Source organism: Ascaphus truei, chromosome 4 (genome assembly GCF_040206685.1).
Source record: "Ascaphus truei isolate aAscTru1 chromosome 4, aAscTru1.hap1, whole genome shotgun sequence".
Taxonomy (NCBI): domain Eukaryota; kingdom Metazoa; phylum Chordata; class Amphibia; order Anura; family Ascaphidae; genus Ascaphus; species Ascaphus truei.
The window spans coordinates 38,110,382-38,128,455 of NC_134486.1; the positions used below are offsets into that span (position 1 = coordinate 38,110,382).

General features: G+C 39.8%; 1 protein-coding gene across 1 annotated transcript in view; it reads right to left on the minus strand.

Annotated features, from left to right (window-relative positions):
• Positions 1 to 10,634: 10,634 nt before the first annotated feature.
• The window catches only part of RRP15 (ribosomal RNA processing 15 homolog), a 46,275-nt gene continuing 38,835 nt past the window's right edge, over positions 10,635 to 18,074 (minus strand). The window contains exon 5 of the mRNA XM_075595589.1: positions 10,635 to 12,043. Within this exon, the coding sequence (XP_075451704.1) occupies positions 11,876 to 12,043 (168 nt within the window). The 3' untranslated portion in view covers positions 10,635 to 11,875. The remainder of the gene's footprint in view (positions 12,044 to 18,074) is intronic.

The following is an 18,074-nucleotide window of genomic DNA, read 5'->3' on the forward strand; positions in this document are numbered from 1 at the left end:
AACCCCCGACACGTTTTCTCTGCCAAAAATGAAAAGACCATTTTACGTAATGTCCTTGTGACCATATCTATTGTTTTGAGTGATATCCACGTAAACGTTTCTTCTCTAAATTGGGATGGTCAAGGACTCCCACCTTGTTGAAACTGTACCGCATGCTCAAGCAAGACTCCATTTTGTGTGTATAACACATCGTGAGCTCCACTTGTACTTTCTTGCATATGTCATACGATTTTAACCATTCATGGTCTATGTGTGCTGTGAAAAAAAGCATTATTCTTTGAACTCCCAACACCTTAGAGAAAATGTAATATGTCTAAAATAAGTTTCAATACAATAGTATTTGAAGGCATTCGGTATAGAGTTGCTGTACAGGGAAAATGTTGCAGATGGTGTTATTAAAGCAGCAATGCTACATTCCCCCTTTTTATCTTATTTTAATATGTAAAGCATGTGACAATGTATAATTCTACATTCTTACCTAAGCTGGTAATCGTTTTGTGCTCCTGGTATAAATCTGTAAAAAACCTGATTGTGTGCCTCACTAAATGGCTGCCTTTCAGTTCCAATCAATGTAACTCAGCAGCTACAATGTATCCTTAGATTGCTAAGGTTACTTTATCTATTGCAGCTCACAATGCTGGGAATATTGGCAACAAATTATCACAAACAGGAAAGTGTTGCAAAGATCTTGCACTGCAGGGGAGGTGGCTAAAATCAGCTATAGAAATCAAAGAAAGCTTTAAAACAGGGGTGCGCAAACTTTCTATGTGCTGTGCCCCCTGCCTGCTCAGCCCAGGTGCTCGCACCCCCTTCCCTAGGAACCGGCGTCAAATGATGCCGTGGGGTCATGTGGCATCACGTGATCCCGCGGTGTCTTTTGACACACGTTGCCATGGCGACGCCACCACATTTCATTTGACGCCGCGTTGCTATGGTGACGCATCACCCGAAGCCAAGGTTTGTAAGTTACAGAGGCCTCGCATGCTCCCCAGCATTTAATTTAAATGCTTTGGGGAAGAGCACAAGGCCTATGTAACCGCTGCGCCCCCCCCCCCCAAAAAAAATCTTGCGCCCCCCAGTTTAAAACTGCTTTAAAACTCATTAAGATGGCATTATGCGTTGAATTAAAAAAAAAAAACTGTTACTATTATCTAGTAATGCTAAATCCTGCAGTTGTTAACTATAGCAAAACATTTTTTTGCACTGGTTCTAAAAAGTGGCAGCTAGTCTATAAAGACTAAAAATCAATTCCATAGCCTGCTATATTAATTGTGCTAACACACACATTATGAAATAGCTCTTACAGATTGAAAATAATGGCTAATATGGCTAAATAGTTTAATTTTAACGCACTTTTGCATTTTCATGTGTCAAACGTAATGGAGTTCTTCCATATCATCAAATAGGGGGTTGCTGCATACACCAGGGTTTTGTGTTTGCGCTGTAATATTAAAAATAGGGGTAACTATTGTGTTAAGCCTCTTAAAATGTCTTTGTTACTTGACCTCACAGACACCCACCCATGACAAGTCAGCATATCAATTTCAAAAGAAGTTATTCTGCATAAAGGCCCTTTTAACACATAGCCTACTTCTAGTTTACATAGTCTTATTTTGTATTTATATTTGGATATACTTCAGACATTTTGTAGGAAGCAGTGTACTATTAACAGACAAAAAAAAGTAACTTCTTAGTTGTCTTTCACACATTTTTGGTTTGTAGTTAAATGGTCCAGATGTTTGTATATTGCCAGTTACAGGTATGTAGATGTTACAGGAGGTAAATTATATTAAGCATGTAGTTTCCCTATCACAAACCATTTCATGAAACCTAATTGAGTATTAACCTAAATAAAGACAGTCATGGTGATAAGGGCACAACACAAATGTATTAGCTTTACACGACATACCGAAATAATTGCCATGTAACCTGCTTAACATTTCCCACTGGAATAAACCTTTACCCTCCACAAGCACTCACCTAAAAATGTGATATAACCATATTCCTTAAGCATTAACAACTTGCAATTTTGTTTCTTGGTATAGTCCCCTCCGTGCTATTAAAATCTCAATAAAATAACGAGGTTACAAGTTTTTTGTATATATTTTATTTAATAATGCAACAAACAAAACATGGCGATAGTGCAGCAAACGCCTAGGCGGGAGGGTGCTGCTGCCCAAGACTGTGCCACATCCCTGCTGGATGCCGTGCGCCCCCTTAATTGGCTCCATTCAAGCTCAATGAAATTCTCAGCAATAGCTGACTTCCAATCACTACTTCTATATTTGCCCACAAACAAGGCCAAATTGGGCAGCAACCAGAATGGCATTGGCTGGACGAGAGGGAGCACACCTACTTATTGCCTCTTAGTCAAGCACATATAAAGGAGATTAGACCACTCATCCCATATGTACACTATATAGTGAAGATGAATTTAAACAGGTGCTCAGAGGGAAAAAAGAACTATATTAAGTGTTGATCCCAGAAGGATCAAAAAAGGTTCCTTCTATTAGTAGCACTCTATGTTGGAGTTCAATAGGCGGACTGCAGGGGTCCAACAGATAATTACTGTGATTAGGTCTATTGAGCTATAGGAACCGGGAAGATCAGGAAAAAACAATAAAGTTTTATTCAAATATTGGTTAAAAACACAACATTAACATTCATACATTAAAATAACCCCATGATGAAGTGGCTAAACATGCAGTCTATAAAGGTAAGTATTCTTTTCCATTCATAGGTTCAGACTGCTGTCTAAGCGTCTATTTTAAATTGATCCAAATATCATACAGGTCAGCAGAATAGTAATAGCGTAATAAGGCTATATACAGTGAAGATGTATCTCAGAATAGGACCAATCTAAGGCCTCGGCCATGCTCCCTGCTGGGGTGCTGAGGCGCGCTGAGGCGCAGGGAAAGCGGTTGCTTACCACACGCGGTCAGCGGGCCGTCAGGGGGCGGGCCGGGGGTGGGCGCGTCACTGGCCGGGGGCGGGCCAGTGACGTCACGGAGCTGGTTTGCCCTCATTGGGCGAACCGCTCACGTGACCGGCCTGTCGCGCCGGCAAGCGCCGGCGGAAGCGCAGGTGAGCCCCTACTAAAGCCACTCTAATTGCGACTGTAGGGGCTCAGTGCTGAGCGGAAGCGCGCGTTAGCGCGCTTCCGCCAGCAAGCAAGGAACATGGCCGAGGCCTAATCCATCAATACAGATATGTCAAAATTCTTAGGTACTGTCCTCCCTGTATCGCATGTATAAGTATACTGGTATATAGCAGTAATATCTCAGTATAGTACCACATATAAGTACCAGATATGTGTACTAGATATCTGCTCTTAATGCATAAAGTACTCCTTTATTATAACCATAAAAATGTCTGTATGTTCCGTGATACAGTAAGTCCTTTGGTGGAAAAATAGTTCTAATAATACCATCCCATGAGTTGGAACCACCGTTACTAAATGCATATGTATACATGCTACAGGGTGGATTCCCTATGTGGATCTTATCAATATTCTCACATAAGGAAATCAGAGCACATCCGTCACAAAACAATGATAGATAGGACCACAGCGGGTCAACGGTAACACGGAGGGCTCTGTCACAGATACAAGCCTGACTGTAGAGGTGTCTATCTGTGCCTGAGTCAAAAGACGCCGCCACTTCTGATGAAGTCACGAATGACGTCACATGTGCCGACGATCATTTCGCATGCACTACACGCTTCTTCACATTATATTTACCATACTGTTAATAAAGTTCTTGCAACGCAGATATACGATTTACATCCAGTGACACACGATATTAGAGTAAATTACTGTATACTATGAACCTGATTGGATCACGGGCATAGACTCCGCCTCCATGAGTCATAGGAGGCGGGATTTTGACATGTAAAAGAGTATAAATACCAACCGGCCAGGTCAGGGAACAGACTCCTCCCCCTGAAGAAGCGTGTAGTCCACGCGAAACGATCGTCGGTATATGCATGTTTAGCCACTTCATCATGGGGTTATTTTAATGTATGAATGTTACATATGTGTTTTTTAACCAATATTTGAATAAAACTTTATTGTTTTTTCCTGATCTTCCCGGTTCCTATAGGTCAATAGACCTAATCACAGTAATTATCTGTTGGACCACTGCAGTCCGCCTATTGAACTCCAACATAGAGTGCTACTAATAGAGGGAACCTTTTTTGATCCTTCTGGGATCAACACTCTTAGTCAAGCACACAGACATTCTGTCCAAATGTCTATCCAGCCTACTGGAACCAGCGCAACATATTTTTGTTCTTTTAGGGGCTTTTGTCACCAAATGTAGTTTTTTTTTTTTTTGCGAATAAAATGTTCTCTACATAATATTTCCAGTACATTTTGTGGTCTTTGTATAAACCATGAATCTAAAGCTCAAATATGCACGTGAATGGTCTTATGTCACTAGGTGGACACAATTTTAATCCCGGTGTCCGTATACTGTGATCTTGGGCAAGTCATTTTATCTCCTTGTGTGACAAGCAACATAACAGATTGTAAGCTCTATGTGACCGGGATATATGTCTAAAACACTTTATGGGCATCACTGCCAAAGCGGGAATAATATTCGGTAATAGGAAGTCATTCTTTGTACACACAACATATTGTGACATTGTTTTCATTAAATAAAATAACACTGGATTAATTTTCCGTAAAAGGGAAAAGTAAATAGATATTATATCTGCCATAATGATGATCACATACATGGGAATATAATGAGTAATAGAAAAACACAATACTTCATCACATTCACCAAGAGAGGAGTAGATAGAAAAATAAACAGATTATGGTCTTTGTTTAATATATTGCTGCATTTCTTTTTACGGTATGCTGATTCGTCTTAAAAAAAAAAAAAGTGTACACTTTTACTAAACCAGAGACACCTGGAAAGTTAGTTCACAGAACTTCATGTTTCCTGTTTAATGTTACACATTATGCGGTCAGATTTTTACAATGTGTGGTTTCTTTCTAGATTGTATTGCTTTGGTTATACATGGATAAGCTTTACTTAACACAAAGGAAGCAATCTTTTGAAAATTGCTGACCAGATCATTAAATGAGTAGCCAACTCGCACAAGCTGAGCACTGGGAGGAGAAACACATTTAACAGAATAAAACCTTTGGCCGCGATCAAATTGCCCCTGGTGCTCCACTGCCATAACTACTGACCACTGGCCACTGTGTCTCCCAGCTGGGCACTTCCACCATAGCATGTCCTCAGCACCGCTCCAAGATGTGTCCTGCCTGCTGGGAGAGGCGCTGAGAACATGTTGCGGTGGAAGTGCCCCGGCCGGGAGAGGCACTAGGGGCAAGCTGCAGTGGAAGTGCCCCGGGTGGGAAAGGCGCTGAGGGCAAGCTGCGGTGGAAGTGCCCTGGCTGGGAAAGGCGCTGAGGGCACGCTGCGGTGTAAGTGCCCTGGCTGGGAAAGGCGCTGAGGGCACGCTGCGGTGGAAGTGCCCTGGCTGGGAAAGGCGCTGAGGGCAAGCTGCGGTGGAAGTGCCCTGGCTGTGAGAGGCGTAGAGAGCATGCTGCGGTGGATATGCCCCGGCTGGGAAAGGTGCTGAGGGCATGCTGTGGAGGAGGTGCCCCGGCTCAGAGATGCATTGGCGATGACGGCAAGGAGATCTGCAGCGACTTGCCCTACAGTCAGTAGTTATGGCGACGGAGGCGATTTGTTCGCGCCCAAACGTCCTAGACCGTACGTTGAAATGGTTAGGGTGGTGCATTTTATGAGGTTACAGATCCTAAGCTATGCTTCTCTGAAGAGTCAGAATGGTAATACACCCCTATCTGCCAGAGGGAAGCTGTAAAAGAACAGATACATACACCCCAAACAATACATCTGATACATCTATCTAACTTCAACAAGCACTCAACATATCATGATCGATTAAAAAAAAAGTAGAGAACATAAGATTAATGCAATATTAATACAAAAACAAATAAGAGTTAACAAAAGATGTCTGATTTATCAACACAAATAGTCTATTATTTTGAGTGTAATAAAAATGCTGGTGCAAAGATGCAGAACAGTTTTGCTAAATCCCACCCAGCCTGTGGTTAATGGAATGTCTGACCAACCATCCCAGGGAAAATGCAGACTTTATTCTCGTGGTACATGCCCTTGTAATTTAGACTTGAGAGCTCGGCCGCAACCAAGTTAAGAACTTCCTGTAAGATGCTTGTTTTATTTCCTAATTAAATTAGATTTAAGATCACATACAGTAGAGGTATTATGGCTAAAAAAAAAAAAAAAACCCAGAGAAACACTAGCAAATGGGTCCCCGTTTAACTCACACTGTGGAAAATGACTCTGATGAAAGGAGGTTTATTGAGGTTGTTTGAGGAAAACACTATCCATGCACAGCTCATTTCAACACTATCACACCACCAAGAAAATGTCCATGCTGTACCATATAATGATAAGGAGTATCTGTAAGATCTGTGGTGCTGAAGTTATAGAGAAAGGCATCTCTTTCATTGTGGTCCATATTCGTTATGCTACGAAGACACTTCCTTTTCCTGGAGATTTTTTTTTTTTTTTTTTTTTAAAGCACCATTCATATTTGCATGTAATTTCCCAGAATCCCTTGCTGCAGTGGAAGCACTGTATGCAAGGAGATAATGGCGGAAAAGCAGAGTTGCATACCTGTCAGAGACTTGTGAATGGGCTCACAAGTGATATTTTCATTTGCTGACCGAGCACTAGGAATTGGCTTCACAGCATGTTGAATAAGGGACAAAAACGACACACAGGTCAGAGATAAATATGGTTCGTACTGTAAATGAATAGCAAGAGTAAAGGGGGAAAAATATATATTATTACAAATACACTGTATATGTAAAACTAATTTTTGAATATGCCAAGTAAAACCCACAATAGTTTTCTGTAGCAAAACATAATATTGAGAGCGTATGTAAGGATTTCAGTTTTCTTGGTTTATTATTAGGTGAAGATCTTTTTCCTGTTGTCTTTAAAAAATGTAAATAAAACAAAACAAAAATGAATTTAGTGCTGATCACAGAGCGTTTGTTTTATGTTAACATTCACTTGGTGTTGCTTTGTCTCTTAGCCCAAACCCATGCAGCAGAGACACGATGGGGAGGCGTGGCTGTGACATTACGGAGCTGGTTTGCCCTCATTGGCGGGACCGCTCATGTGACCCGGCCGTCCGCAGCTAAGCATGGACACGGCCTTAGCTGTAGCTGGACTGCTACATGGCGTGGCAATGAAGAAGTAAGGTAATAATGACCTTTATGGCTTATTGGTTTTAATTGCAAGTGTAAGATAATATTTTTTCCAGTATTTTCCAGATATCATTGCTTGTGTGAAAAAAATCTTAGTAAAAATAACTAACTTTCGGAATATAAGCTTCGCATAGCTGCAGAATAGATTTTGTCAGAACATATCATGTTTGAAAGAAATAAATAACATGATAGATTATTTGTCATAAAGTTCCCCATCAACCACCTCTATAACACTCCTCTGTTTTCTCCCCTCAAGAGACCAGCTCATAAAGCTTTGCAAATGCACACGTTGGTAAAACATATCTTTAGACACAGGACACAGAAAGCACTGGGAATGAAGGCAGCTCTTTCCCAAGATTTATGGTAAATGTAATGTTTTGGTCAATTTAGTAGGCAGCGAGAAATGAAAATATTGCTGAACACACAAAAACAGACACAGAATTCTCCTCTCCTCAGTCCAGGTTGTATAAATTTAGCCAAGGTACACGCCGACAGAGTAAACAGACAGCTAGTGGTGGTCAATTTAATAAACTTTTTGCAAACCCTGAACCGTTCACCCAGTCACCTGTAATCAAGGAGTCATTTATTTGTTGGTAGTCAATAGATTCCTCTTAACACCTGTAGAGCAATGCACTGCCATCCTTCTGTGTGATAGGTGCAGTCCTATGCAGCAAAATCTAGTGAACCATAATAAAGCACAGGCACTCAAGCCACCGTAAAGGGTAAAAAGAATGAAACAAAAGGGCAATTTGTACAAAGTTCAAACGAAAAACCTGCACGTTTACATGACCTTGCAAGATGTTTAGTAGAAAGCATACAACTATATGGCATTTGTTCACTAAATTAAAAATATCTGCTACACCTGTGCACTCACAGTTTAATGAATAACCCACTAGAGGGGCAGTATCGCATGGAAACTCCCATTGCCGTCAACAGGAGTTTCCGTTCAATAGTGCCCCGGTCGGCACTATTGCAGTTTAATGAATGACCTCGCCTAATTTGTTTTCGGGTGCAGCAAGGGATATTCGTGTATTGAAGGAGCTATTTCGTATTTGTTTTATTTTATGATGGAACTCATGCAAAAACAAAGTAAAAGATATTTGTGGTTTTCAGTTGTTAAATCCTTTTACCCCAAGTGAGTAGTCTGAGACATCCATATTGTGGAATATGCTATAAGCTCTTCTTCCATCACATTATTATTACAGCACTGACAAACTGTGTACTTGCATAGAAACCAAGTAGCCTGGATTTGTATGCCTATGAATGGAGGTATGTACTGTAGTGTGCACAGCCAGAACAATGGTATGCCCATGAAACACTGCACTTATTTTTTTGTGCGGCGGCTCCATGGTTACTCTGACTAAACAAATACAACAAAACTTCAATACCTTGAATATTCTGTAGATTAAGTGCTTGCTTGTTTTTACAACCGTAGGTCAAATCGATTTGTAGTCCTAGAATAGGGTTGTCAAATACCCTCTCAGGTATCCCCACCCAGAACCATTTTTGGGATAACCAACGTCTACATAAACACACAGCCCCAATGGCGGCCGTCTGAAAGAGTTCTCCAGGAGCTGCTCCCCTCTGCACAGAATCAGAGTGCTAAGGGTTAACATCTGCAATTGCTTACTGCCATGTGTTTCGTCAGCCACACCCTCTGGACTGTTTCCTGGCCTGGACACAAATTGTTCAGAGCACAGCCGAATTCATTGAGAACCCCTTCAGCCTACATCTGCGTGGCCCCAAATGGTAGACAGCCTGTGCTGGGAGCCAAAGGGTTTCAGCCATTTGCTAATGTTACAGCTGCTCTGTTACAATCCGAAACACACCAACTTACTCCTCCCCTGTACCCTTGGTTTAAACTTACCCTTCCTTATAGATTGTAAGCTCCTTGGGGCAGTTTCTTATAACACATTGCTGGCCTGTCCTAGCTCTACTAACACAATTTTATCCATGTCTATAACCATTACAAACGCGTAATCATATATTATCTCCAACTGCCCATGAAATGTCTGTAAATTGAATGTATTACCAGTTTATTTAATGCAACCAAGTATCAACATAACGCGGTGTACAGGACATACATGAAAACGAGCGGTAACTCAATGTATGCCTTCCTAAACATTTCCTATATAAAATTATTTGCTAGTTAATAGGATTTCGTGGTAAATTTATCGGTGATATATATATATATATATATATATATATATAAAACTACAAAAAAAAACCTTGTCTGGCTGGAGACACCGTGAGTAAAGGTTAGATAAACAGTATCAGGAGGCTGTCAACTTAAAAGTTTCTCCTTTATACTACGGGCTTACTTTTCTCTTTTGAACGGCAACATAAAACCTGCGGGGAGGGGAAGGAAAAAAAAAAACACTGGTGATGACTTTCTGTAGCGCACATATCCAAGCAGAGGCTTGTCCCAGGCCAGGCAGGACAAGAGAATACAGTATGCAAAAACTTTCAGAACAGATGTTACCTATATATTGGTAAGGAGACTCTGAACAGGGCAATTTCTAGCAATTCATGCCCCATGTGGATTAAATGCCCACTTATATGCCTCGGGCTTTCAATTCCTCCCGTCAAGTGAGTCATTGCCAAGTAATGCCCTTCTCTTTAGAGCTTATTTCTGAACTAAAAACACTAGAGTGGTATTTCTGTTTTTATTTCCTGCTTTGCTAGGGCTGACTGAGGTTAGCCATCAGTACCACTCAGGCATGAAAGGAGATGGGACATGCTATGGTAAATATGTCTGCTTGCTCACAACCTGTCGAGTGGAAATACTTGGGGTCTAATTTACCAAGCAGTGGTACTCCATAAGACACCTCCCAGAACAGCATGGAAGGGGTCTCATTGAATAGAATGTCTTGGTAAATATGGACCTTTATTTTTTTCTTCTGTTCCACCGCAGAGAACAAGCTCAGCTCTCGTGCACTGTCATGCGACCCGTTCCTTGCTCTACATAAAGAGAATGGTGCATTAGGGATCAATTGCTGGCACTCCATGCTATATAGTTTTAACCCTGCATAGCTGCATTTAACCCTGCATTTTTAACATAGCTGTAGAAGTTGGTCCTAGTCACTGCCCTCTTCATTCTTCCGCAGCATTTTCAAGGCATCGTAAACAAATGCTGCCACTTCTGCACCTTCTCCTCTTGTAGTCCCTTTCCTTCCACCTCCATCCCCCAATCCATTGGGCTCAACCATTCCCACCTTCTTCCCTCGCAGACCAGGCATACTAACAGATGGTAGGCCTTCCACCCAATTCTGAAGACCTTAGTGCGTGCGTGAGCGATTCCCCTTTTGTGTAAATGCGACAGCACAAGTGATACCAATATATTCCATTTACAGAGTTTCAGACAAAAGGGACTTTATTAGAATAGCGGAGTCTCAAAATGTAACAAGGCCACATCAGTCACATTTTAAAGGTTTTTATGCAAGCATTCATGATGCAAAGGGATGCCTTGTGCGCGCCTACATTGCGCAGTCACGCTTATCCAACTAATTCACCTGCAGAAATTCGGCATTCCTTGGAGTGGATCATTCGGAGATCAAACTATTACAGTATATAAAAGGCCATGTAAATATATTTTAAACAGCACTTCTTAAACATATTTCCATTTTTGTCTCTAATTCTACATTAATGTGTCTTACGCTTTGGGCAAGAGAGGTCACTTGTTTCTGAGTATTTAGTCAACATGTGTTATCATCACCGAGTCCCATGTCTAAAGATCTGAGGTAAATTCCATTCATCATTAAGCTTGAGACTTAGATCTGTCATTTGGAGAGCATAAGTAATCCTACACAAGAACTTCCCTTCCCCTCTAATCTCATGGGATGGCAACCCCTTCATTTCACACTCCAACAGTAAATCCTCAAATGAGGTAACTTTACAGCAACAGATAATTTAGAAGTGCATGTAGGACATTAGAAGACTTGCTGTTGGTACACATTTTAGTAAAGGTTCACTACACACTGAAGTTTTCTGGGATAGGTACATATGTCTTGAGACACAGACACACTACTATAAAGCGAGCTTTAATACCCTCCTTCATTGTACCACAACTGACACCAACATCTAGTGGTAAATGTACATACCGCCTGATAAGACAAAAATTTAAAGATTTAAAAAATGACGTTTCCTGGTAACCCCGCAGAAATATTACAGCAATACAATGAGTTCTAGTCATGCAGACTTTTTCAGGCCCAGTATTGGAATTTATTTAATGCAGCTAACAGAATACTTTTAAGGTACAACACAAATTAAAAGAATGCAGGTAACTAATCAATAGCTGTGACGAACACAAACTTTTAATGACCTTGGCAAAACTCTCATTGGGCAGGTGCCTTGGTTTTTTGACTGTACAAAATGTTTTGGAAAATATGCTTAAAGTTACACATTTTGGAAAATATTTAAGGATCGTCAAATCCAGAAGAAGGAAAATTGATGATAATGAAAACCTAAGCATTTCCCTTCACTATAAAAAGGTATTTGTGTAATCCCAAAAATGTTATGCATTCACAGAATGAAGAGTTTATTCAAGTAAGCAAACAAGATAACGAGTTATCTTGAACTCTCTTCCCCCCTGTAACGTTATCTGTCAGAATCACTTCCACTATCTCCCTGCTCAGCCCCGTGTTCCGGCTCTGCGTTGCGTTCTCCGTCATCACTGTCCTTATCCCAGTCCTTCATGGAAGCTCCCATCATGAAGTCATCACGCAATATGTTCCATTCCGACATGTTCTCAGACTTGATCGCAACCTGCAAGCAACCATAAAATAAATATTACTATGTAAACGCTAAAAAAAAAACCAAACATTACAAAAAGACTCAAGATGTGCTTTTGTAGTTTGCAATTAATGAAAAAAAAAAAAAAAAGTCAACAGAAAAATTAAGTCATAATACTTTTTATGGTCTATAAATTAATAAAGGAACTAAACACAATGAAGGCTGGGCAGGTCTTTAGTAAAATCTTTTTTGGCAATCGATGTTACCTTATGATATCATTTATTAACCCCCAGGTGCCGATTCATTAGAACACTTTTTTGGCACGTTGTTACAATGGAAATGTGGATTCAATAAAAGGCATTTAAAATAAGTGAAATAATGCAACACTTAATATGTTTAGTGACTGGTGAAACAAATCTTTTCATATTTCGCTGTCTATTTGTGTGCGTCAAAGGATAGGGAAAGATGTGCCTCAAACGAAGCAAATCATTCTCGCAACGACCATGTTGCATACTGCAGTGCCTTAATAAAGCCATTTCATCTGGTACGTTTTCATAAAATCAACATTTGGTGAGTGTATTGGGTTATTCATGGTACAATAGCACCTCCATGTGGCCATTTTCGTTCTATGGCACAGAGTTTCGCAGAAAACGCCATTGCACACTCTCCAACAATAGATGTTGTTAACACAATTTACTTGGTGGAAGGAAGGGAAAAAAAAAGTCAATAGATTGTCTCATTGTCAATTAATAGATTTGATGTGTAACACAGAAGTACATCCCATTATCAGTTATTCTTGGGGTTTAAATCGCCAATGTAAGTTCTCCACAACCATGAGTTCAGGTATCTTTGTATTAAGTCAATGCAGGATATTTCTTGAAAGGCCTCTATGAATATTTGGGGTTTACCGCCTCATGTATGCCATCAACACGTTTAACCATCAAATAACACTTCTTGACTTCCAGATCAGGTAATACACTTTCATATAATGTTTAAGAAGTGTAGAAATTCCCACACACTCAACTTGTTTGTTCACAAGTTACAATACAATAAAATCTCACATTTGTACCCTGATCAATAGAAAGTGCTAGAGCTGTTTTTTTTACACCATTTAGATTAAGAATGTCTCCACTTAATTACTCAAATGGCTACTGAACATATTTAAATAAAAGATTAGTGATGCGGTCTCTATATAAACTGTATTTCGAAGATCTAATTGAAACATTTTGAAGACCACAGCTTCCCTCTTTCTTTATATAAGGGGTCAGTGGTGCAAACCTCTTTCTACACCCTGGTTTGTTTGCACATGTCAAGCACAAAGCTCTCCCATTAAGTATTAATGATGTCCCCTTTGTCTCCAATGTCCTCCTTCCCAAAGAGAAATCAGCTAGTTGAAAGAAGATCCCAAGCTGTATTTAGTTTGGTGACAGTCACACTGTGACCAGTTTGCTGGTTCCAAGGTCATCACAGGTGCACTTTTTCCAGGAAGTGCTATCATTTCTATACCAGTTGTACACACAAACTGACATGGTATCCACAAAACACCTACACGGGTGTTTCGTTCAAACGGATTCTGTACCAAAGTTGTATGAGGTCTATTCATGATTCAAATGGTAAAGTAAAACATATGCATCTCGAGTGTGAAACAAAACTAAATAGAAGGCGTTATTGGTAATTTAGACAGACATCTTTCAATATGTGAAATAAAATAGGCAAAAGGGTGTGAGGTACGAATGCCTTCACTTACCTGCAAAGGGTAAATAATGATACATACACTCAGCTATGTCATAATACGATTGCAGAGATAGGTATGTGTTAATAAGGAAACCACTACTGTGATCGCCAGTTTTAAACAAATGCAAATAAGAAACAGACCAATGTGTATTGTTCTGCAGAAAGTAGGACTCAAATATTTACAGAGAATGGAAGTAATTCAGGTTTCTGTATAGATTGGTTTATGGGCCTTAAAAAAAAAAAAAAAAAAAAACACTTGCATAAAGTTTTTTTTTTAGATTTTGCTTTAAGATGCAAAAGTTAACTATTTCAATTTTCATTCGTACATACATGCCCAGTATCTGTTTTAATGAGTAAAAATAGTTACAGCTTTGGGAAAATGTTGGCAGTGGAGCAGAATTTGAATACGATTTTAAATACACAATAACGTGGATAATTGCTAATTTTACTTGGACAAGATCAGTAAAAAAAAAAAAAAAACACGCTTTCACGGTTATGCTTTCGTACGCAAGAGAAAACCATGCTAGCTAGCGCGAGCGGACAGTAAAAACATGTTATGGGTATTCATGAATATTAGGATAAGCAACAAAAGCCGAACGCATGTGATTATGCCACACGGCAATTATTTCCTCTTCAAACAGTTAAATATATGGGGATATATATGCATCAAGGACAAAGTGGTGAAAATAGCTTGCACCAGGTGCAAAGAAAAAAAAATACTGATAGCTATATGATGTTGTTTTTTTTGATACATACAGTAGGGTGCAGATTATTTGTACCCATTAGCACCACTTTTGCTTTGATACCTACGCTGTATGGAGTTAACCCAGCGGTACGAACAAACTTTGTTCTCAAATAAAGGTACTTTTTACAAGGGGCAGTTATAAGTAGGACCTTACGGAACTACAAAGTAATGTGTTTTAGTGTAAGCTGGGCGACCGAGAAATAAAAAAGTATTTTAAGATGACACTGTGTGGTCATTTGCATGTCATTTCCCAGAATCAATGGCTACAGTGGAAGCACTGTATGCTAGGAGATAATGGTGAAAATTAGGGTAGCAGACCTCTCACATGTGCGAATGTGCTCAGAAGTAGTATTTTTATTTGCGGTATATATATATTTTTTTAAATGTTCCCTTTGAGATAAAACTGCCCTGATCATTAGAATATATAATCAACAAGGCTGCACAGGAAAATGATTCTTTTCACATATAAGGAATTCTGGAAATCAGCACAGCAATGAACAACTAGCATTAAAGAGAAGGAAAGCAAGGATCCTTCATACAAAAGGAGGGTTTGGATGCTCGCCGTAGAAGGATATGAGGTTCGATTAGGCTATGCCCCACTGGCTTTTGATCTCTGCATGAAAGGCCTGAAGTGCACAAGGAGTGTCCTGCCCTGAAAGCCAATGGTAGCTTTGGACATTTACTAGAACAAACCAGGTTCTTGCAGGCTAGTAGTAGATGTTATAAAGACCGGATATTTCTCTTAAACAATGGGACTTCTGAAAAGGATTGCACTGATGGTGATCTAACATCATAACTATTTTCAAACTATACAAGGAAAGACAGCTGAATTATGAATCCACAAAGAACCAATAAATAGATCAATGTGTCAGTATTTGTGAAGACGGCACCTATACAGACCACACATCAATATGAAGTGTGCATCTATATTTGTTTAGCTGTGTCAATTTGTGTATCTCCAAAGAATCATTTGGGAAGAAAAAGCTAGACTGCGTATGGGTTATATATGTACAAGTTCTGTTCAAACAACCTAGATAATAATGTAATCCCATCCATTCAGTGTTCCAAGTCAAGATGATTAGTTCTTTACTTGGAATGTCAAGGATCAGCGCAAACAGGACACAAATTAACTGTATTGTTCGTTGTCTGTTTGTTGCTATTCAAGTTTCTTTAAAAATAATAATAAATCCTCTATGCCCCCCCCCCGTCTTCCGTACACAACCCTTAGTGAGTGATTTGATGCAGAGATGGTAGACCACCCAGCATCTTGTTTGAGGATCCAAACTCTTGTATCATCCTTTTCAGTTTATGACTGTTGTGTGTGTGAAATAGAAAGAATGCTTTGGATTGCACAGTCGTATCTCTAAATGGGGACGCAGAACTGCTAAGCAAACCTGTATTTAAATATCAGTGAGCAGTGAAAACGTCCTCCAATCTAAAAAAGTGTACAGTATTGATATACACAGATAGCGAGGTGCCTGCTCAGCTTAATATGTGAACAAGTACTGGAGGGGTACTATCTGGGAACTACGGAGACTATTAATTGCAGAAAAGGGGTCCCCCATATAATGCACTCAAAGGCCCTCCACAGGTTAGATTAAAATATAACTATTCCTTGTGATAAAACACAGAATAATTATAAAGTCTTAAAAGCCAATGGAGCAGCGGCTGGGCGGATATTACCAACAATTAATTTGATCGTTCTGTGGCGTTGTATGTACACTTTAAGTGAGCACTATTTTGGAGTTGAGCACAGTGTTTGGTTATTTGTTGTGAACACATTTATCACGTTCATATAAACCTCTGTTTGCACTTTGTTTGTTTCACACACTATATTCCTTTAGGATCCTCTTAATATCACTTTACACAGCAGCACGTCAGTATAATGGTTATGTGACACAGAGCTCATGCTACATTCTGCCCTCACACAGTGGACTCCTGAAGCTAGTCACAGTCTCTGCGACACTAGCTCTTAAGATTTCATAATTATTCTGTTATTAGTTTGATTTATTTGATCATAATGAAAAGTTATATTTTCATCTAACCTGTGGAGGTACTTTGAGTGCATCATATAGTTACCGAGATTCCGGGGTTCTCCACTCCCCACATATAAGGTTTAAAGCTCACTGGGGCAAGTATCTCATTCAGATTGGCTCAAATTTTTCTTCACATACATGTACTCGTCATACAATGTTATTGTCCTCCCTCTCACATTGTACTGCGCTCTAGAATAATTGGGCACCATACAAATAAAAGAGAATACCAATGTGTGTGTATGCGTGTGAACACATGCATGCGCGTGTGCGGCTTTACACATTCACACACACATACATACCGTATTATGTGTGTGTGTATAATAACTATCTATATATCGCTTTTCCCCACAAGAGGAATCAGTGCTTCACACACAAAGCGAACAGTTACAAAAAATAATGGGACCCCATTTAAAAGTTATAACACAAAAAGCAAACACCAGATACAAATAAAGGATGAACAGAAAATTACATGGAATGACAGTGGGATAAGGTTGTGGTTCACTTCAGATGTTTGAGTAGGGAGGTGGGTCTGGAGCTTAAAGAAAATAAATACAAAAATATAACGTTTCCAGAGGGGGACCTGTCAGATCGCACACCATTGTAATTCTATATACGAACACACGTTTTTAAACTCACATCCACATACTGTACTAGATAAGAACCTTCCCCCTTTCTTATCCAAGGAGGAATTTTGGTGCTTTGCAGTGAGTGGGACAACAGTTCACCAGGTACTTGACATCTGGAAGCTATTTTAGCAAAATGCATGTTGGATACTCCGAAACATGGGATGAATGTGATTAAATTGCACCTGTGGAAGAAGTAATGGGGGTGATGGGTGATAATAAACCGCCACAAATGTCAGAGCTGCCAAAGTAACTCTTGCTCCGTTCCATGTGTGCAAACAGTACCACTGCGGGGAGGAGGAAATCATTCACCTTAAAAAGGCCAGGAAGTGGGGAACATGTGTTTAGTACCAATATTTTGATTTAAAGCAGCACTTCACGTTGCTCATACATTTAGAATAGGGAGGCACAGACTATGTAACGTGCACACAATGTTACCTGGCAACATCCCAAAGGACCCCAGTGCTCTCACAAATACAAAACTATTTTTTAAAGAAGATCGTACAAGTGGCAGATCCGCTTATAAAAACCCAGAAGGGGTTAAAATCAACGCTGAACCAGAAAAGATCAGCCAAGATTACAGTGATGGTTGATACACAACAGTCCTTGGAGTAACAATGAAATGATTGTTCCGTTTTTGGTCGCATGCATTATCTTTTGGATTCATTAGAACAAAAACTGGAACGTATAGCTTGTCCGCCTAAGTTGACAATCAAAATCGAATCTCGCTACGTTGTGGATAAAGTTAGTCACTGGTGGAAAGGTCAACTTTGCGGCGCAGTCAGATGTAGGGAAAATGTGAAGGTTTAAAACAGTTCATCTAAACCTACAGGGAAATAATGACTGGCAGATTACTGCACACACCCATCAACAAAACATTTAACATATGGAATACGCAACGTTTCTTGCCAGCAATTACTAGAACG